Source organism: Pogona vitticeps, chromosome 3 (assembly GCF_051106095.1).
Source record: "Pogona vitticeps strain Pit_001003342236 chromosome 3, PviZW2.1, whole genome shotgun sequence".
Taxonomy (NCBI): Eukaryota; Metazoa; Chordata; class Lepidosauria; order Squamata; family Agamidae; genus Pogona; species Pogona vitticeps.
Genome location: NC_135785.1, coordinates 161,962,693 through 161,985,670, shown reverse-complemented (window position 1 = coordinate 161,985,670; position 22,978 = coordinate 161,962,693). Strand labels below are relative to the sequence as shown.

The window sequence follows — 22,978 nt, the reverse complement described above, 5'->3', positions numbered from 1 at the left end:
TATTTATTTATTTATTTGATTTATACCCTGCCCATCTGACCTAAAATACCACACTGTATAGCCAATTACAAGCACCATTGTGACCAAAACAACCCTTGGCTAAGTACAATTTATGGTTCAGGGTTTCCAACTTACGTTTTATACCCACTGGTTTCCTCATTAAGGCAAGAGCACTAAAGCATCTATATGTCATTTCTCTGTAAAGTAAATGCATCAGTAGCAAATTTGTTGAAACTAGTTTTTGTTCTAAATCTTCCTAGAATATATGCAAGTGACAAACTACAAAAGTATTTTTATTGAAAAGAAATAAGTTTTCTAGATCTCCAATTTTTAATAAACAGGATTGCAAAAATATGAAATTACAGGACAAAATGATCCTTGATCCCACTGATATTTTTATTAAAATGTGTTTTTTTCCATGAGAACAAAATATTATACTTCCAAATAAAGCTACTTCACATGAGCATTTGGAAAAATACAAACAGTGTTCTGGCCAAAGAGGTATATTACTGTGGTTGCCTATGTGTTTTCGGCATTTAAAGCATCTCTCTGATTATCAACAGGATAATTAAAGAAGTGAAATTAAAAGGATCCAGAGAGCACACCATTTTTTTTAAAGGTAGGTGGAGCCCAGCATTGGAAATTTGGGAGCTCCCTGGACTGCCAAACAAAATATGAATGGTGCTTTCTTTAAAGCAGCCTATCAAACGTGAAATAAATTCAAGTTACACAAATAGGTGCTGAAGGCATATACCCCTGGCAGTGAAATATTCTTCTGCTTCTCCTCAAAAAGGAGCAAGTAGGCGCTCCTCGGCTTTCTAGGACACATTACAGGCTCATTTCTTACAACCACCAACACAGGGCCCCAATTAATTTAAACCACTTAAGTTATAAAGAACAATGTTCCAACAGACAAACTGAGACCACCCAATAACTCTTTTGGTGTTTTGTGAATTCAGAACTTGACTATGATGTCCTTATTGCATTTTTGAAAAGGTTTAAAAGCAAATATGCTCTACATTTAACACCATTATACAATGCATGTTTAATAAAACACATTGGAAATTAACAATCTCATGCTTTGATTATTTATCTGTCTCTTCTAATAATAGGCCCCCTCCCCAAATGGCTTTGCTCTAAATTCACCCTGGCTCCACATTCTGAAACACAGGCCAATTGCAAATCAGGCTGAACTGTAAGTGTACAATATTCTGTGCTTATCACTGAGCTAACATATCTCATCATCCCCAATGCAACTATTCATGTATTTAATGCAAGAAACATTCCAAAGACTGCATTTCATAATCACATTTCTATTCATTCCCTATTCTGTGCACAATAAACACTGCCAAACCTTAGGAGTATTTTACAGTAGAGCAATTGCAGAGGTTGGTCTTTTTAATCATTCCCGTCATAGTCTGTATAACTCTGAAAGCCACTATTCCGCCTTTCATGCAGATGAGACAACTTCTTCCAGACAGATTCATGGTGGAAACTAGCACTAAAAGATCTACCCAGACGACCATGCTGCTTCTTAGAGATATTGTCTTCACTCTCAGATTTAGCCAACCCCTGCGTCTGTGATTGGGATTGCATGTCCTGCCGAGAGTTTCCAAACGGAAAGTTCCATGGACCAAATCTTTGCCAGTTAAGCCTCTGGAGAGCAATGACACAATGCAAATTTCCTCCCACCTAAGAAAAAACACAAAAGATTTGTCAGATGTTAAAAAAAAACCTGCTCAATTATTAATATTTCATGGGGTTTCCTGGGAAGGACATTCTAAGTTTGCTAGTCCCTTGACTGTGATTTTATTTCCTTTCCCTCCACTTTGTAATTAAGTTTTCCTTGTCTAACTATTCTAGAGCTGCAGAGGGGAGCTTCTACGTATTCACACCCTTTCTTTATACGTGCCCTCCTTAATGGATCATGTGTACTTCATGTTGCTTGGGAACCACTCTGTAGTTGAAATGTTCTCCAGAATTCTTGAGCTTCTTCCAAACAGATGCTGCTTTGTCTCACTGACTGCATAAGCCACTGGTTTTTTCAAACAAAAGCAGTTCAAACATTTCAAGTAACTTTTTAATAGTTTCAAAGATATGTGCTGATGCTTTTGAGAGTTTTAAAAATGTGGCTTTTGGAGAAATGTTCCATGTGTTCCACACAGTGAGTTTTTTCTCTCTCTCAGAAAAAAAATGAGATTGTATGGTTGTGAACCTGTATGCTTGGCAATGTAGTGTAATCAAAAAAAGAAATGGCATAAAGGTAATGGTGTGCTACTCAGAGAAAAACTCTATTAAAAGACCTGGGTTGGCCTAAACATGAATGTGGGCTCACCTCCAGCTTCATAGATAATACACTGTATATTATCTGTATGCTTGAAAGAATCTTAACGACCCAACTGGATACTGAGATGGATGCAAATACAATGCGTCTCAAAGAGGTCACTCTTCTAGACATATGCCTATATGATTTAGTGCGTCCCACGGTTTTGTTGCAATTGACGCGATGTACACATCCATTTCCTTATTCATGTATATGTGTCCTTTGTCGAAATGGTGATTGTATCCTAAACAGTGTTTGATTCCCAATCCAAGTGAAGGGCTAGATGCGAAGCTGTGGCAACTCACAATTGATGTGGTACCACAAAATACTCTGGATTTCATATTCACCTGGTACTATCTTATGCAGCTCACTTCACTTTGCAACGTGGCAGGACCAGCCGAGTGTTTACTTCACCTCTGATTACACACAAAACTATATGGTTGCTGCTAATTTACCAGCTATTTTAATTTTGTAATGCAAATCTTACTGAAACTCACACTCAGCATTATAGACAGTAATACAGTAGCTTCACCGGTCTGATGTAGCAAAATCAACAAAGCCTTGTGGAATCTTGAGGACAAATAAAGGTATTATGGCTTTTGCTTTTGTGGACTACCGCCCATTTTGTCAGACACATAAAGAAGTGGTTTACCATTCCCGTCTTCTGAGGACATCCTGGAACTGTGCAGAACCAACAGTGATAAAAGTACATTATTGACTGTCTTTAATGACTGGCAGTCTGAGAGGAGTTTTTTAAATAGATTGTTGTGCTCCGTTGCTTTTAAATGTGGTTTTAGTATTGATTTTATTTACCATTTTTAATATAATACTTGTTTAATTCTTTAATATTTCTATGCTTACACTTTTTAGTTTTTAAATGTATTTTTAATTATGCAAGATGCTTTGGGTCTTTTTGAGGAGCAAGGCAGGGTATTTTTTTAAACAAATAAATAAAATAAATTATTGGCTGCCCATTTATAAAACAATTCAGAAGGCAAGAATTTTTGTTATTGACCATACAGAATCTAAAATACAGAGCAGAGCATTTTTCTTCTGGTCTCCCAGGTATTGCTTCACTAGATACATGTTATAAAAATACTTAATATGGGTCAATACACGGGTGCACTGTGGGGAACAGAAATCTCAGCTTCAGGCTCTGCAGCCAGTCCCCGTGTGGCCTTAGGTGGGGTACCCCCAGAAGGCGGTGCTGGGAAACCACAGCATCACAGAAGGTCTGGTAAATCACGTCTGATTACTTTACTCCTAGAAAACTCCAAACATAGTTGCCATAAGTCGGAATCAATTTGACAGTACACAATTTTTACTATTATCTTAGTAAAATTTAGTAAAATGTGCACAAAATTCCATACTTTTAATGCATAGCACATGACCTGGGTTAAGCTGATCTAATAAATAGCTTAGGACACTTAATGAGCATAATAGTTAACATTCTGATCGCAAGCTAGGGACAAATAACTATTTGCGTTTTATTAAAAGAACATGGGTATACAACAAAAGTTACTTGTTGCAAGAAAGCTTTAATCGATTTACATCAGCCTTTTCATTTAATTCAGATATAAAATATGGTAGCCACATTAGAGAGAAGTGCACTACTATCAGATCTTCCTCACCTTTTGTAATTATGTGTTTTCTCCCCTTGCCAAGTACACATTGGCTAAAATTCTGTTGTGCTGCTGCACAAAAGGTGTAACTTTTGGAAGCGAAGTGCCTCAAATTAAGAAATCCCTATAGACATTATCTAGTGCATATTGAGTCATGTGACTCAGGAGACATAATATCTATGGTGATTTCTTAAGTAGAAGCAATTTGCCACTAAAAGTGATATCTTTTGCATAGCAGTACAATAGGATTTCAGTCAGTGATTAGTTTTTCCATCTTCTAGATGAGCCAGATAGCAGATCTTCCAAAAGCTGGGCAAACCAAATTAATGGATTTCGCAGATACTACCTCAAGTCACCCATGCAACACTGTGTTGACATGAAGCAATCTTACCTTCTTTGTCTTCCGATACTGAAGGCCTCTTTCCAAGTGTCTAATATCCAAGTATTCAGGATTCTGAGTATTTAAGTCTGTTACAATGTCTACCCACCTACACGAAAATAAAAAGTTCACAAATACATGGCAGGGGTCTTATAGCAGATCTATAGTAAAACAATTGCAAAAAAATATTTTTACAATCAAACTATTTGTTATTCAGAGAACAAAGAGACACTTAAGCAGAAGCTTGAAATCCAGGGCAAACCAACATTGATCAATATGGCAGGATCTCAAGGCTGAGATCCTGTTTTTTATGAAACGTAGTAACACATTATTTAAAAAAAACCACATGCTTATCTTGCATCCCCTTACTATTCTTTCCTAATGCTTCCAGTCACCAACTTATTTGTAGATTAAACATTTTGCCATCCCTCCACCAGTCATGTCCTGTCTTAATGTGGCTCCATTAGTCTCTGCATCATTCAACCAAATTATTTCATTAACAGGAAGGTCAATATGTCTTTACCCTATCCTCACTGCAAGGTAGTTTGAAAATGTATTTTTCAAATAAATATAGCATTTTGTAGACATCATCATATTCTGCCTCCAAAGTCCGACTCTATTCTTAGTGAAAAGTTATGAATACATACATATGAAATAATGCTATACAGTTTATATTGGATGTGTCCCTCGATAAGTCACTTTATGTAAACTAAAGCTCTTAGCTGAATATCACAACATTCTATTTGTAAGTTGTCCTTTAAGGGCGAGGCCTCTTCAGTAAAGAAATGCTTTTCTTCTACAAAGAAGAATTCGAATATTTCTATTTTTTTTCTGGGATCAGATGAAGGTTAGATACAAGGTGTCCATCTGTATTCTATAAACAGTGCTCTACCTCAGGCACAAAAGTCATCAATACAAATCAAAATCTCGCAACCCAGAAACATACTGTTTAGATTCTTAATCTGCTGTTAATATGTCACTAGATCACTTCCAACCCACAGTGATCCTAATAGGTTTTCAAGAGATTTGAGAAGCTGAAAGAGTGATTTATATTTCTGAAGTTCTTAGCACTTAGATATAACCAATAAGATCACTACGAAGGCATTAACTTACTTCTTGCAGTGAATAGTTGGGTGTTTTCTGCTCGGCTCCCCAATAAGTATCCAGTGTTCCACTTCCTGGTGTAAGAGTCGCCCTCTGGTGCACAAAAGATACACATACATTTACAATGATGTGATAAAGCTTTCTGGAGTTATTGAAAAGGTGATACATGCGCCTCGCAAGCTGATATACGTTTATATAACAAGCCCTATTCCTATTAAGTATGACTAAAATTGTCTACATATTTTTTACTGGCTATACCTCACAAACCTGGCTCATACATGTAAAAAGATGTGGGGGAAATATTCAGTGATCCTGATATTCAAAAAATGTGTGCAATCTTGCAGGTTTGATCCAAGATATTCTATATGCAAAGGGCACTGCAATTAACTTTTGTTTTACATTAATGTGAAGTGCATTCAGACCTCAACTAGGTGGCTGTTCCAACCCTTTCATCTCCATTGATCCCTGTAAACAATTAAAGTTATGTTTGGTATTTCAGAAAGCAAACATGAAATGTGCAAGAAATGCATCACTTGGTAGTCCTTTGTATGTGGAAAACATTGTTCCCTTTAAATAAACATTAATGACAAAGGTAAGATTACAGCTTCACGAGTTATATTTTAAAAGAAGCGCACTAATTCCTATGTACTTAAGCTCTTCAAATGTGATATATCCATTTTCTACTAAAGTACTTGACACCCCTTACAAAATTGGGCAGGGGTAATATTTTGAATGTTTCCAATATAATATTCAGTTTCTGACAAATTAAGAAAGATACTTCAGTAACATGACCGCTAAAATATTTTGATACAAAAGCAAAACATAAGCTGTGCCACTATTTTTAATATATCAGAGATGTATCATGTCAAAAGCACATTCTAGGAGAAGTTTACAAAGGCAGCAAGACTTTAGATGCACCTCAAATACAAGACATTTAACCTTTAGTACAGAGTTCTGATTTAGGCAAAGGTAAGCAATCAGCAGACTGATTGATTGATTTAATGTTATTTTTAGGCCTGATATATGACGGAGGCCTGTTAATTCCTGTTCCACGTTCCATACATTTTAAATGCATCTATCTTGAATTCAAACACAATGTTCTTTCAAAAGTGTTTTTAAGGCAGGATCATTGACTGAGAACATTTATCCAAGTTTTGTCTTTGGACCAGCACTTCCAATCTACTCAATGAAGCAAAAAATAAAAAAAAATCACTGCACCGCATCCAACTAACGATTCCTTGAATGAAGGACCCTCATGCAAGAATGCTTTCAATGAACAGAACTCACCTTCCTGCCCATTCCACTCTTTGTGGTATTTGTTGCTATCACTTGCTGGGAGCTCAGTTCTGTAAGCCCAGCATACAGAACTTAAAAGTAGCCTGAAATTAATGTTTTATTGAAGGATTCACATCAACAGATAGTCATGAAAGTCTTACTTGTATGCCTTGCTAGGTTTTACAGGGGTTGCTTCAAATCCAATTGGGCAAAAATAATGATTTTGGCAATGATAAATGTAGGCCATAGATTCATCTTGCAGTCCTTGTGTTAGTTTTGTCAAAGCTCCTGAAGCTACAGGTTAAAATGAAATGAAACCATTACAAAATTGATTAGTCTGTGTTGAGAAGCAGCATACTATCAGATTAAATCACATTAAGCAGCAGTTCACATGATGTTTCCTAACCTGAAGAGAAAAGCTGCATAAATACGTCTATCAGGTAGAAAAAGGAGTAACTTGATTTCAATTTGGCTGAATGATCACCACTGCCATCTCTTGGAAAGCTAGCCAAAATAAGTTATGAGTTTTTGGGAGGACTAACAGTAATTATTTTGAATTGTTATGTATTTGGACAAAGAATCTGATTATGCATTTTGTACTCTGACAAGTAGAGAATATAGGAGTTAGAAAGGGTGAGATGAAGGTAATACAGCTGTGATATTAATAGCAGATCACTTCCAACCATTCCTTTTAGAGGGATATAGGTTTTCCAATAGAAGAACTCTTGGATGGTTTGGGATCAATAACTCACACAAGCCAGCATAAATATAAAAGGGATTTATTATTGTTATTTTTGTTTTGTTTCTTAAATGTTTGTATTTGTATACTCAATGAAGAAATGAAGAAGCATGTAAAGCATGTACCTACTATGTTCATCAACTACTCTGTTTTGTTCACTTTCCCTTAGAGCAGTGGTCCCCAACCTTTTTGGAGCTGCGGACCAGCTGGGGGGAGCAAGCCCCCCCCCCGTGCGAGCATGGCACACACTCCGTGCGAGCGTGACATGCCCACTGCTTGGGCGGGCAGGGGCGGAGATCCATATCCACGGCCCAGTATTGCCAAGCCCACGGACCAGCACCGGGCCGTGGACCTGGGGTTGACAACCCCTGACTTAGAGTACTACTTTCATGCAAACCTTTCATGATGTATAAACTGAAGCTTTTGTATCATTCTGGGAATAATCAATTTGCTTTACTATGTACAGTATGTATCAACTGAAATTGTGTTTTAAGTGTTTTTATAGAAATATCTATGTCTTGTAGTACAGATATATAACATCCGTGTTTTCCTTGAACTGTACATGTTTGGTACTTTTTATTCAACATTATGTGCTTCTAATCGTTTTGAGTGGTATAAATATACCAGATGGGCGGGATATAAATCAAATAAATAAATAATTAAATAAATAAATATATTGAGACGTACGACTCTTGTCCCTTTCAGGGTTTTCTCAATCACAAATTAGCCCATAAATTTCTACCAGTGATCAAACTCATATTTCCATTTTTTTTTCATCTGATGCTTCAGCTTCGAAGCTTCACGGTCATTTGAAACTTAATCTAGTCAAGACTGACTTTGGCTCATTTTAGTGTCCAAAATATTTCTTTATATACTTTTTGTAACTGTTGACAATGTTACAGTTCATCTTGTGCAGTATTCATGCGGCCTTTGTTTTACCTCTTTCCTTCATGGCTCATATTCAGGCTGTTGTTAGGACTTGTGGTTTTTAAATTTTATTTAAATGTTTGCCTTAACCATCTAACGGCCAGGCCACTATTCTGGGCAGCTTACAGTCAGGACATCAACATAAACTTGGGAGCCATTTTCTTTATTACTTCCCTATAATTCATCATTTCCTTGTTTCTTCTGCTAAAACTTTAGTCATGCCTTAGGTATTTCTCATTTAGCCTATCGTAATGATTTTTGGTTGGTTTCTCACAAAATGATGTTAATCCTCCTGTTCTCTCTAAAACTCAGCAATAAGGAGGCGGGAGGACAAGCCTCGCTGCAAGGTCGAAGAGTGGCTCACAGACCGCGAGCTTCGGAACGACAGGAAGGGAGGGCGGGGGTCACAGCAACAGCAGAAGGTGAGTGAACGGTCTGGCCCCAGGGGGCCGGACCCTCATTATGTCCACTTGTGCGGGGGTATTCATATACAAATACGAATACCTCCATCTATGCCACCTTTTTCCCATAAGAGACCCAAGGTGGCGCACTACAACTAAAATTTTAAAACAATAGTTTAAAAAACTATATAAACATCATATTAAAAACAATTAAACATTTATTAATATTGAAAATCAAGATAAAATAATTTTAAAACATTTAATTTAGATTTATTCTTTTTTTAAAATTAAACTATTTAATGTAGATCTTATTACTTCTCTTTTGAAGTCTTGGCTTCCTATCAGTTCTTGTACTCAATATAAACACCTTTTTCTTATATGTACAATCCTTCACATGCTCAGTCTCCTAGCTTTCCATCCTGGTTTCCCTCTATAGACCCAGTTAATTCCCCTATTCTTCAAATTATATGCTTATTTGTTCAAGGATCTTCTGCTCTTTCATCACATTAATACTTTTTTCTGTCGCCAATCCACATCCTTGAAATCATCTCCCTGAACACATATGGGGCGCTTCTCATTTAGTATGTTGCATTCTCTTTTTAAAATTTGCCTATTTTCTGAGATTTTAAAATTCTATTTAGCTTTTTAATCATTTTTATTTGAATTATACCTTTTGAACTACTTGATGATCATGATCTGAATAATACGATTACTCACCTTCTCCAATTTGCTGTTTTGTGTTTTAGATAGTATGCTCTTTGGGGCAGAGTTTTCTTATTCTATGTTAACTTTCTGTACATAGCCACAAACACTGATGGTACTATATACAGTGGTGCCCCACTTGACGATGACCCCACTTCACAACGAAATCGCTTAACGATGAGTTAAGCGATCGCAAAACGATGTTTCTACAGGGTTTTTTCGCTTTACGTCGATTCAGTCCCTGCTTCAGGAACCGTTTTTCGCTAGACGACGATCTTTACAGCTGATTGTCGGGTTTTCAAAATGACTTCCCGCTGTTTTCCAGACCTATTTCCGAAAGACAGCAATCGAAAACGGCTTCCTCTATGGAGGATCTTCACAAAATGAGCAGGCATTTCCCCCATTGGAATGCATTAATCGGTTTTCAATGCATTTCAATAGGTTTTTTTACTTTCGCATGACGACGATTTTGCTTTACAGCGATTTTAACGGAATGGATTATCGTTGTCATGCAGGGCACCACTGTATATATAAATAAATGAAAATGACAATGGTCATCATCATTTATTATTTGTTCTATGCCATTTCTTCCCTGTTCTTTTAATATTTTTATTGTTTTGACTGCTTTTGTTACTGTTACAATAGGCTAGATATATTCACATTAGCAACTTACCACTTTCTCCTGCTGTCTTATACTTCCCATGAGGCTTATAGAGAAAATATGAACATCCTTTTACATGAAAGTGATCATTAATTTGTCTGAACCACCTGAAAAACACAAATATGCAGTATTCTGAATGGGAAAGGGGCATTTGCACCACAAGCAGAACACTTTCCCTCCTTATTTCTTTTTAAAATGTGGCACATAAATGAAGTTGTTGTATGTTTACAACATGCCCTACTAAATTGTACAGCATAATAGTAGGCATGTTTATTCAGCAGTCTCACTGGAGTTCAACAAAACCTAACTCCCAAATAAATATGTGTAAGACTGCAGCTGTGTATGGTTCAGCAGAAAGAGTCCTTATGGCTAACAGTCAAAAGGCACTACGAAGCTATTTGATCTTTTTTTTATACCTAATTGTTGATTTTCCTGCCTCCCCCCCCCCAAAAAAAAAGACACAACAGGAAAACAACGTTGGGCTCAAAACTGAACATGACTATATGTAAACCACCCACAGAATTCTGTGAAAAACAGCACTGCAATAAAAGCTTTTTGTAACACACTTTGTGGAACGCAGCAACATATTACATCTTAACCAAGAATCCTGTGGGATTTTTTGACAGACATTTTTAGTGCACTATAGCCCATGTTTTCAGATGCCGTTTTTTTTAAAAAAAATCCATGCATTTGACAGAGAGCAACACCAGTCAGCAAAAACAATGCCAAGTAAAAACCTGTTAATCCATGTGGTGATTACACATTGAACCCATGTGGTGCAGTGGATACAGTGATGGATTAGAGAATTCTGGAGAACAGGGTTCATTTCCCCCACTCAGCCATGGAAACTCTCTTGGGCACAGGAACTGGTAAAACCACAGTCCTCCACCCCTCCGTCCCTGGTCTCTTTTGCTTGCCTCTCCTCTCTTTCTCATCATCGAGAGCCAAAAGAGCATTCTTACCTGACTTTCTTTTCAGTGACTTCAAAAACAGTTGAACCAAATGTTAGAATGTTGTCTGCAAATCTGTACTACTCAGAAAGTCAGTCCAACAACTTTTCCTCTTGCAGGATAAGTACATGATATTGAAAAGAAGGTCACGATGAATTCAGTAGGGCCAACTCTGAGGTAAATTAGTACAGTTTTGCAGTTTTAACATAGTTCCACATAGTAATAACAAGATGAAGGTTATCTAAAATACTGTCTAAAGATGAGTGTGTTCATGTAACTGCGGGGAACAAAGTAAGACATTTCAAGAGAACTATTTTACCTCATCAATGTCGTATTTCCCGTAAATGGACCAAATCTAATTTCTTCAAAAGGAGGCTGAAAGCCCAATATATGTAAAGCTTCTTCTTGAGTGATAGGTGGTAAGCTGGTTTAAAAAAAATTGAAGTGTAAAATATTAATTTTTTAAAAAATAAAGGATTAAGCTTAAATATTTAAAGCATGTTTCCTGGGGTATAAGCGCCGCAGAATCACAACAGGACATAGTCCTAAGAGAAGATATTCAAATGTCTATTACAGATTGAACTTACTTTCCAACTCCCATTGTGCTGTATAGGAAATTCCAGCAAGAGACTAATGAGGAGATCCCACAAGAAGTCTTATATTGTGGCCGACTCATACAGTACCTTGAAGAGAACACAATGTTCACTATGTAAGCTTTCAAATGTCATGATTTAGACATCAAAGTAAAGAACAAATAATGAGACCAAAAGCCAGAGTCTTTTTGGTGTTCACTGACAGTTTATCTAACTTTCCACCACTAACTACAAGAAAAAGCATGGCACATCTTGGTTGCATAATCAGACACATGACCATGGATGTTCCTAAGACATGCCTTGGCACCTTGTTAATTAGCTGCAATTAGCCATGGCAAGTAATGTAAATCTTGTAAGAATACCAACAGGATCTTGACAAATGTATTTCATTTACAGTGTTTGCAAACTAAAAATAAGTATTCGGTTGTGAATTTACTTCTCCATTCAACCCTTCGAAGATTATAAAACCAGTAACCGTGTGTGCTTTATCACTGGTGTATAATACATACAAATCAGCGTCAGACATTCAAAACTGTAAAAATATTAACAACGGATACCATCGCCGGAGGTCTAACACTTTTCGTTGCTTTATTTCTTCAAGAGAGTAATGTTGTGGGCATTCTCTGTGCTGTTTACTTTTCTTATCTGCAGACATTTTCTTGGTCCCTTGCTTTTTTATGTTGCCTGTAAAATATGTTCAGTAAATACTTCAAGATATATAATAAATTTCTGAGACAGAGTTACATTTCTAAATTGCTCTAAAAACAGCAATTATGCAAGATGAAATTTTAACTCTAGAAACATCGAGACACAAGCACTCCATGTTAGTCAGATTGGATCAAAAACAATCCAGTCGTGGAATTTACTCATGCTGTTGTTCTATGCCATAAAAATCAATGATTTTTAAAAAAATCAGATTGATTTAAATAATAATTTAAATTTTAAAAGTTGATTTTTTAAAAATTTAAATCAAATAAATCAGTTTTTATTTAAACCAATTTAATTTAAATTAAACCTACCTGTATGCCATTGAGTCAGAACCGATTTAAAGTGACCGTAATAGGGCTTTCAAGGCAAGCAAGATGCCATATTTTTCGCTCTAAGACACACTTTTCCCCAAAAAAAGTGGGAGGGGGGAGTCTGTGCGTCTTATGGAGCAAAGCTGGCGATTTTGCCCCCACTGGCCCCGTGGGGGGAGCCTCCCAAGGGTCCGAGTGAGCCTTCCAGGACCCTTGCAAGGCTCCCCCCACCCCCACAGGGCCAGCGGGGGTAAAATCGTGACCTTTCAGGACCTTTTCTGAGGCTTTCAAGCCTCAGAAAAGGTCCTGGAAGCTAGCGATTTCACCTCCACTGGCCCCGTGGGGGGTGGAGGGAGCCTTGCAAGGGTCCTGGAACACACCCTAGGACCCTTTGGAGGCTCGCCCTGCCCCCTGCGGGGCCAGAGGGGGTGAAATTGCCACCTTCTGGGACTCTTTTGAGTATTGGGAAGCTTCAGAAGAGTCCCTGAAGGTGGTGATTTTGCCCCCTCTGGCCTCCGGGGGGGCTGGGTGAGCCTCCAAAGGGTCCTAGGGCGTGTTCCATAAGACTGACCTCTCCATAAGGCTCACCAAATTTTTAGGAGAAGAAAACAATTTTTTTCTTGTTTTCTTCTCCTAAAAATTTGCTGCGTCTTATGGAGAGATGCATCTTATGGAGCGAAAAATATGTTATTTAATGGGTGGTTTTGCCAGTTTCATACTCCCAATGAATTTCCATGACTGAGAGAGGATTTGAACCCAGGCCTCCTGAGTCCTAATCCATCATTCTGTCCACTACACCATACTGGGCATCCCATTTACGTATACCATGTAAATATACTGTTTCCCTGAAAATAAGACCTAACCTGAAAATAAGTCCTAGTATGATTTTTCAGGATGCTCGTAATATAAGCCCTACCCCAAAAATAAGCCCTAGTTAAGTGAAACCCCGACCTCCACCATTATGCAGCAACCACAAGATCACATGAGTGTATTTGAATAAATGTAGACTGTTGTACATGAAAAAATAAAACATCCCCTGAAAATAAGCCCTAATGCATTTCTGGAGCAAAAATTAATATAAGACCCTGTGTTATTTTCGGGAAAACACAGTATATAGTTTACATTTATTTGCCTAGTTTATCCTGGATGTAGTAGTAATCAGAGATGTTGAGTATTATGCTATTTTGCAAAGAAATAAAGTTAAAAAAACTCTCCAAGGCTCCCAAAGGTTCCCTCCAGGGCAAAACAGAATCTTAAGGACCCTCAGAAACTGAAATAGGGTGATAGGAAGCTTTAAATTAATTTAAATGTATTGTTTCTGGCACCCCTGTTAAAATTTATGCCAGTGCAAAGTTACACAATAGGATTTTGCCCAGTGTTTTTGTTTCCTCTGAAGAACAAAATATCAAAATCAAGACTATGTCCCGCATTACTATATACTGAAACATCGTGCTTGAAGTCCAAATTTCACAAGGTTCAATGAATAAATCTGGCAAAGCAAATAGTATTTAAAACACAATGGCCAAAATCCTGTTGTGCAGTTACATAAAAAGGCATGATTTTTTAGTGGTGAATTGCTGCAAGTTAAGAAATCTCTGCATTTGTACTACAGATAATGCCTACAGAAATTTCTTAACTTATAGTAATTCACCACTGAAAATTATACTTTTTAAGTAACAGCACAAATGGATTTCATCCAGTATGTTGAACAGCTGCATAGCTCTTAACGTAACATGAAAAAAATGGGAAATTTGGGGTGAACTTCGCTATATCTAAAAAGAAGATGGCAAGAATAAACATTGACATCCTGGGCTTGCTTGCTTGCTTGCTTGCTTGCTTGCTTGCTTGTTTGCTTATTTATTTATTTATTTATTTAATATCCCGCCTATCTAGTCGATAGACCACTCTAGGCGGCTTACAACAAGGGATACAACAATAAAAACAACAGAATTACATAAAAGAAAACTTTTGACAATTGGGTTAAACATTAGGAAAGAAAAGAGGAGGGGATCAGGAATTAACTAGGAGGGAAGGCCTGCCGAACTAAAATGGACGGGAATGGGTGAATTCAATTCAGACGATTATCATATCTCCTATTGTGGGCAAGAATCCCATAGAAGAAATGGAGTAGCCCTCATAGTCAACAAGAGAGTGGGAAAAGCTGTACTGGGATACAGTCTCAAAAATGATAGAATGATTTCAATATGAATCCAAGGCAGACCTTTCAAAATCACAGTAATCCAAGTTTATGAACCAACCACTGATGCTGAAGAGGGTGAAATTGGCCAATTCTATAAAGACTTACAACACCTTCTAGAAGTGACACCAAAGAAAGATGTTCTTCTCATTATAGGGAACTGGAATGCTAAAGTAGGGAGTCAAGAGATAAAAGGAACAATAGGTATGTTTGGCCTTGTTCCAGACAACCCAGATAGTGTGGTTGCTAACCTTGAATCAGACATTCTGGAGAGTGAAATCAAGTGGGCCTTAGAAAGCCTGGCTAACAACAAGGCCAGTGGAGGTGATGGCATTCCAGTTGAACTATTTAAAATCTTAAAAGATGACACTGTTAAGGTGCTACACTCAATATGCCAGCAAGTTTGGAAAACTCAGCAGTGGCCAGAGGATTGGAAAAGATCAGTCTACATCTCAATCCCAAAGAAGGGCAGTGACAAAGAATGCTCCAACTACCGTACAATTGCACTCATTTCACACACTAGCAAGGTTATGCTCAAAGTCCTCCAAGGCAGGCTTCGGCAGTATGCGGACCGAGAACTCCCAGAAGTACAAGCTGGATTTCGAAGGGTCAGAGGAACTAGAGACCAAATTGCTAATATGCGCTGGATTATGGAGAAAGCCAGAGAGTTCCAAAAAAACAGCTGCTTCTGCTTCATTGACTACACAAAAGCCTTTGACTGTATGGACCACAAGAAACTATGGCAAGTTCTTAAAGAAATGGGAGTGCCTGACCACCTTATCTATCTCCTGAGAAATCTATATGTGGGACAGGAAACAACAGTTAGAACTGGATATGGAACAACTGATTGGTTCAAAATTGGGAAAGGGGTATGACAAGGCTGTATATTGTCTGCCTGCTTATTTAGCTTATATGCAGAATACTTCATGCAAAAGAGGTGAGCGCAAAAACTGGTCTGAAGATCAACATAAAAAAACCTAAGATCATGGCCACTGGTCCCATCACCTCCTGGCAAACAGAAGGGGAAGATATGGAGGCAGTGACAGATTTTACTTTGTTGGGCTCCATGATCACTGCAGATGGCGACACAAAATTAAAAGATGCCTGCTCCTTGGGAGGAAAGTGATGACAAACCTAGACAGCATCTTACAAAGAAGAGACATCACCGTGCCGACAAAGGTCCACATAGTCAAAGCTATAGTTTTTGCAGTAGCGATGTATGGAAGTGAGAGCTGGGACATAAAGAAGGCTGACCGCCAAAGAATTGATGCTTTTGAATTGTGGTGCTGGAGGAGACTCTTGAGAGACCCCTGGACTGCAAAAAGAAGAAACCTATCAATTTTGAAGGAAATCTACCCCGAATGCTCACTGGAAGGACAGATCCTGAAGCTGAGGCTCCAATACTTTGGCCATCTCATGAGAAGAGAAGACTCCCTGGAAAAGACCCTGATTTTGGGAAAGTGTGAAGGCAAGAGGAGAAGGAGATGACAGAGGATGAGATGGTTGGACAGTGTCTGCGAAGCTACCAACATGAATTTGACCAAACTCTGGGAGGCAGTGGAAGACAGGAGGGTCTGGCATGCTCTGGTCCATGGGGTCATGAAGAGTCGGACACAACTTGACTAAACAACAAATTGCTGTATCTATTTGTATAGAAGCTCCAAATTAGGAAGTGCAAATGAAGTCAGTGATATCTATCAACCTTCAAAAACATTTTTCATCTGAAACAAAACAGGATAAACAGTTGAGCTATAACAGCTGGTCACCCTATGTGACCCAGAAAAATCCTCACAGAATGCTTATACTGTGCCATCTCAGTCTTTCTCCAAATCCCTCCCTCCTCAAAAGCCACTGCTTCTGTGAATACTGTAGCATAACATCTTAATCTTCATTGCTCAGATAAAATGAAGCCAAAATATATGTAAATGTATTTCTACATCTTCTGTTACACTTCATTGTCCCTCCTCCAAAACTCTTATTGTCAAAGATCTTTGGTATATGGCCTTAACACATACAGAACCATATACACCTGGGGTGGGCAATTTCAGTGGGTTTTGCCCAGTAAGTAGGACCTGCCATCTTGTTGCAACATGGTAAAACTGCACCCACATTTTGGTGGTAAATTGCTAAAACACAGTAAGACTAGCTGAAAATCACTGTTTTAAGGGGGCTTATAGCAGATTGCAAAAAACATTTAAAACAAAAAGTTCTGCTTTTTAAATTGGTATTTAGCAATGTGCCAACAAAATTCAGCAGTATGGTTTGCTGCCAGATTTGGCAGCACATGTGGCTCATCCCTTATATACAGATACAGAGCAACAAACAGTTTTCTACTATTCTGTTCTATACATGCCAATAGTTATCATTTCCAATTTCATTGGACAGCGAGTCTGGGAAGAATCTGACTTATTGTTTAATTTTCATACAGCAGCTAAATTAGAGATGTATCATCATCATTATCACTGTCACAACTGGCACTGCAGGAGGCAATTTTCTCCAATGTGGTATGAAATTATATTTTAAATCAAATTCAAAAATTCTGCTACAAAACTGGAAGTAATTCCAGTAACAGAAATATTTTCAGGGGTTGGTTCTGATTTATCATTTAAAACAGACATTGTTTATCAGAAAGTTTAAAGAAAATGTTTAACGTACCTGCACGATTCTTCAGATCTGGGGAAGAATCACTAAATTCAGATTTATCAATTTCCCATGCCATTGGGAGTTTTCCCAGGTTACTGGCCAAACTTTCAAGGTTAGTATCTTCATTGTAAACCAAGTCTGATGTATCAGTTCGAATACCAATAAAACCAGGAGAATTCTTTCCAGCATTTAAGGCAACATTGTCTTGTACGCAGGCACTCACTGTAGCACTTGGGCTTTTGCGAATAGATGTAACCTGGTTTAAAAAAGCATAGTCTGAGCAGATAGTGTAAAACTTTTCTCGAGTATGTGTCACAGGACATCCCCATGGGTAATGCCTGTCTCTACTAGATCCCAGAGAGGAAACTGAGGCACCTGCAGCACAAAATGTTTTTATAGTAGTATCAAGATTAACTTCTGAAGTCTTTTTTTCAGATCCATGTTTGTTTGGTCCAGAATCACTTTCTAGTTGAGAGTCTGAAACGTTAGGCATTGAATGAATGTACAAAATGTTGTTGTTGTTTTTTCAAGCTAATAACAGGATCATGGGCCAAATGCTTCTTTTAAACTCAGATGCTCTTTACATCACTTCCTCCAGAGTTACAAGATGACTTTCAAATTTCTGAAATAAAAATGAAAACACATTAGGTTTTCAGTGGATAATCAAAACTCCACCCTTTTTCTAATCATCAGATTTATCTCCATATAATCTACTGAGTATTCCTAGCCTACACATTCATGGGAAGAATCTTTTGTATGCACCAAGCTTCATCCCAATACAACCAGCATATTGCCACAGAAATACAAGACATAGTGGTGAATGAATAAAGTGATGTGGTGCCAAAACATGACAGCTTTATCCATAAGGAGAACATAGCATCTAAAACATTCCCTATACCAACATATCTTGCAGACAGATGGAAGCCTCACACAAGATATAAAACAGACCATGTAAACAGTGGTCCAAGTTTCAAAGTCTCTAGCAAGGTTACACTTTATTGTACAACATTTTTAACACTATCAGTACCTCAACACATCCTATTTTTGAAGAGCAGCAATTTTTCTAGATGCTCTGTGGATAAAAGAGAGGGAGAAAGAGGAATCACTGAAAGAAGGATCTCAGGTCAGAATCAGACAATGGTAGTTTAGTGCACAATTCCATCATGACAGTAGCAGGAGGACTGTTTTCAAAAGGAACAATGCTGCAACCCTAACCTCTCAAAATCCAGTATAGCGCTCGAAAGAAAACATCACTACATAGTATGGATGCGACTATGTCAGAAAGAAGGCACTGCTAAGTATATCATGTGATGCAAACATCACGGCTAATGCCACATCCTAGAGAATGGTGAAATCATGCAGAGCCAACAATGACATTTGGATTTTGCACTAAATTCCCAGAAAGGTCAAAACAGAAAGGGAGACAGGGCAGCATGTTGTGATGCAAGCCTCCCAGCAAATGTGGGGAACACAGTAAAAGAGATAAAGAGTTGGATAAAATGCAGGGGTAAAGAAGATTACGAAAAGGTATTCCATTGGTTTTCACAGCACTCCTCATTTTCTCTTATCCATCACTGCCAAAGGAGATTGACTGGCAGATGTTACCTGGGGGCTTCTAAAATTCTGGAGCCTCCCCTGGAAATTATGTTGGTAAAGAACCCCTATGACTGCCTCCTCCTCTTCTTCCTCCAACCATCCACCTAAACATCATGTAGACTATATAACAATTACATAAACCTGAGAAAAGACAGCAGCAAAACCAAATGACATCATGCCAAATGTCTGGGTGTTTGTCTATTTTTCCAGAAGCATTAAAAAGCAACAATCTTTAAAAACAACACAGCAGCTTCTTTAGTTAACTAGCTCATCTTTCAAGACTTGCCTCTAGCAAAAAGTTAAATCTTCCAGACATTTTGCAATTTTCTTCTTGAAATGTTTATGCAAGAAGCTCTCCTGCCTGCTTTCTGAATTGCACCTGAACTTTCCAATCACAGCAGAATCAATATTCTTAGCAATATTATACAATTGTGTTAATAGTCATCAGACCTCCATTTCAGCAGTACTTTAATGAAATCACAGCAAGATGGGGACTTCAAGATTCTGGACTAACCTCCTTATCCACAGTAAGTTTTACCACCACTCTTTCATAATCGTTTCTTCATGATGCATAAGGGGAGGGGCTATTATCTGACTTATCAGTCAAAACAGACACAATCTTCGGCTATCATCCTCTTAAGAGTTCACGGAACAGTACCCAGCCCAGCCGCCCAGAGTGGCAGAATATACCAGATGGGCGGGATATAAATCGAATAAATAAATAAATAAACCTTGCTACAGCTGACTTCCTGGGCTCTTTGTGCCCAAGGAGGGTCTAAAAAGCAAACACAAGGAGGAGCTGCTGCTGCTGCTGCTGCTGCTTGCTCGCTCGCTCCATGATCATCAGCCTTCCACCCACCCACTCTTTCTCTTCCACAAAAGGTGCGGCAAGAGCCTTACACAACAGCAACTCTCTCCATTTACCGCGCAAGGAGCCCGGGAGTTCCGCCGCGGGCCGAGAACTACGAGGCCTACGAGCGCCCCTTTCCTCCTCCTCCTCCTCCTCCTCCTCCTCCTCCTCCCCTCCCTCGTTACCTGCTTGGCGGAGGCGGCGGCCGGCACTCGCAGCACCAGAGCGGCGGCGGCGGCGCCACGGCCGGGCCGCGAGAGAAACAGCGCTCGCGCCGTCGGGCCCTCCAAAGCTCACCTGGGCGAAGGGGCGCGCGTGCGCAAACGCACGCCCCTCAACCCGAAGCGCCTTCTCGTCCAATCCTGGCCGGGGCTCTGCTGTTTTAACCCCCGCACAGCTGGTAGGGAGAGACATTTTTTTTCAGGCCGCTTTGCCCGGCGATCCCCTCGCTGCCAGGAAGACGCGGCGTGATTGGTTGGTTAGGTAAATGAGATGCAAATAAATGCATCTTTCAGTCATCGCCATCATCTCAGAGCTGCAAAGAGGCCCAGTGGGAGAATCGAACTACTGTACCCACCTCTGCCTAAACCACAGCTATCTAGCAGTAATGATGCTGCTCCTTTTTCTTTTTTACTGGAACCATGTGTTAAATTTTAATGCTGTGAGCCGCCAAACCCAAGTTTTCCAAGAGATTTAATCAATCTTACTTCAAGTTTGTATGTGTATTATAATGCTTTTTTTAAAAAGTCTTGGTAGAACCACTTGTTTTTTTAATATGCACATGTATTAAGTTTAATTGATTAAGGCTGCAATCATATGCATTCTCACCTGAGAGGAATTCCCATCAAGCTGTCCAAGACCTATTTTTAACGTATACGTTTATAGGATATTACAATGAAGTTTCTACTAAGATTCATCTGGTCATGTACCAGCCTTACAGTATTTTCATCCCACCCTCCCTGTTACACTTTGCTGCATTGTAGCCATTAATCCATCTTTGGTCATTAAGGTTTGGTTTTTTTTTTTTTAAGAAATGCTGACATAGGCACATTGGGAAGTAAGAGCAATAGAAACTCATTTTTTTCCTTTTACCCATCGTTTTTTTTTCCTAGTGGGGGAAAAAAGGGAAACCTGGGATAGGGGAAAATATGAGACTTGGAATAGAATCTTATAAAGCATTTTCACTTTTAGAATAGGGAAGTGAAATACTTTAAGGTAAGGTTTTAAAATATATCTTTTTCTTTTCTCATTTGGGCGGAGGTTGTTTTTTAATTACCAAGTATTAAGTAGGACAGACTATGACATTAACAACATAGTGTCCGCTCCCCCAATGTTCCTCCAACGTTTTGTTTTTCCTACTGAGAAAAATGAAAATAAATAATATCAAATGGAAAATAGAGTGGGAGTCTCTGTGTCCCTAAACCCGAACTTTCCCATTTTCTTTCCAATCTTCCACATGGATAAGAAACGTTGTGATCAAAGAGGGATTAACTACTAATGGTATGATAAGAAGCAAAATATGGCAGGGGGAGTGGGATTAAAAATCAGGTTGACACATGTTCAAAAAAAATATTCAAGTCCAGTCCTGAGGGTGTCTATTAGGGCAGGCCCAACCATTAGACAAAATGAGGTGGCTGTCTAAAAGTGACAGAAGCTGGTGAGTGGAGAATAGAACAGACATTTTGCCAGTCCTGTGCCCTCTAAGATAGCTTGCCATCCTACGAGAAAGTAGGGAACACTGTTCTACCACAGGGGTTGGTACAAATGCCCATCTTTCCAGTTTCAGGACATGGAACAAAAGCGGAGGAGAGTGCTTTTACGACTCGCCCTCCTGCAACATTTTTGAGCCAGTCCTGATGTCTATTCACCAAAGCTAATCCATATAGATCTAGAGTGAGATTACTTGGTGATAAATACATTCAGGTCAAGTGCTTGGGCTGCAGTCTATTCTATACACATCTACAATTTAAACTGTGTTTTCTTAATCTATACAAAAAATGCATCATTTAGGATTATTGCAAACAATTTGAATGAAAGATCCTTGCTTTGTTGAGTCATTCATAATCACCTCATGGAGTTCAAGTCTTTCATACTATGTCTTCATAATATTGACTCTGGAAGTTGTTTCTAAGCACAAACAATAGGCTCTTTTTATTTGTTTCCTACTTTTTTTTCTCCTTCTCCTTATCTGCCCAAGTGGCAAAATCCGCCTATGCTTGGCATTCTAATCTAAAATACATCTCTGACCATACTTTGGTTAAAAAAAAAAAATTAAAACATCCTCTAAATTAAATGAATATCGCAAGCAATGAAATTTTCTATGCACAGGGAGTACTGTACAGTAGTATAATTCTTCAAGCCGTAAAGTTAAGTTCAGAACTGATTAGGAAATAAAACTGCATTCCCAAACAGGGGAACAACAACAACAACAAAACCTCCTGACGGCCATGCTTATATATATGCACAAAACTTTCCAGAAGCCCCTGTTATCTCTCGTGCACCTTCCCCTCAGGTTCTCCCCGGCCCCATAGCTTCCAACTGTCTGGAAACTGGACAATGTTCTCCCTCCCCCTCGTCCCCCACCCCCTTACATCGGACATACTGTGTGGCAGAGACGCCGGCGCTTTCCAGGCTCCTGCAGGATCACCGCTTTTAGGGGGTTCCTCGCGAGAAGGAGTCTTCCCTCAGACACCCCCCCACGGCCGTAAAAGAGCGGGCTCCGGCGTCTGGATTTTCCGGCGCCCGATCGACTTGGCCAGCAGCACTGATCCGGATTCGCGATCCCGATCTTCCCGCAGATCGTGGGACTACATTTCCCAGCATGACTGGTGGGGCTGGGAAGTGGCTCTCGTGTGATTTCCACACACACACAGACATCAAATTCGGAAGAAGTTTTGTTGGACCAATGATCCCATTTCCCCCCCCCCCCCTCCTTCCACCTCCACTCCCCTGCGCTTGGGAAGGGTGGAAGCCCGGGGAGGACGGCTTAGAGGCACG

General features: G+C 39.0%; 1 protein-coding gene across 9 annotated transcripts; it reads right to left on the bottom strand.

The window, feature by feature from the left end:
* Positions 1-375: 375 nt before the first annotated feature.
* Positions 376-22,790, bottom strand: BIVM (basic, immunoglobulin-like variable motif containing). Of its 9 annotated transcripts, none has more exons than XM_072994631.2 (11): positions 22,584-22,733; positions 18,563-18,607; positions 17,548-18,157; positions 12,234-12,360; positions 11,671-11,766; positions 11,403-11,507; positions 10,146-10,240; positions 6,865-6,997; positions 5,438-5,521; positions 4,337-4,433; positions 376-1,692 (listed from the first exon to the last, which is right to left on the bottom strand). In XM_072994631.2, exons 3-11 carry the CDS (start codon positions 18,026-18,028, stop codon positions 1,399-1,401), a joined length of 1,512 nt encoding a protein of 503 aa, XP_072850732.2. In that variant the 5' UTR covers positions 18,029-18,157; positions 18,563-18,607; positions 22,584-22,733; the 3' UTR covers positions 376-1,398. The 9 variants fall into 9 exon arrangements, with proteins under 9 accessions (XP_072850732.2, XP_078247543.1, XP_072850731.2 ...); XM_078391417.1 differs by lacking the exon at positions 22,584-22,733 and adding an exon at positions 20,279-20,554; XM_072994630.2 differs by lacking the exon at positions 22,584-22,733 and adding an exon at positions 20,167-20,262.
* Positions 22,791-22,978: the final 188 nt, after the last annotated feature.

Excerpts from the sequence above, each read along its gene's own strand:
- BIVM (XM_020795572.3), bottom strand. The coding sequence starts at position 18,028 with ATGCCTAACGTTTCAGACTCTCAACTAGAAAGTGATTCTGGACCAAAC. Across the intron at positions 11,508-11,670 it reads AGCACAATGGGAGTTGGAAA|CTTACCACCTATCACTCAAG; the intron begins GTAAGTTCAATC and ends TTTTTAAACCAG. Across the intron at positions 5,522-6,864 it reads AAACCTAGCAAGGCATACAA|AGGGCGACTCTTACACCAGG; the intron begins GTAAGACTTTCA and ends TTTGTGCACCAG.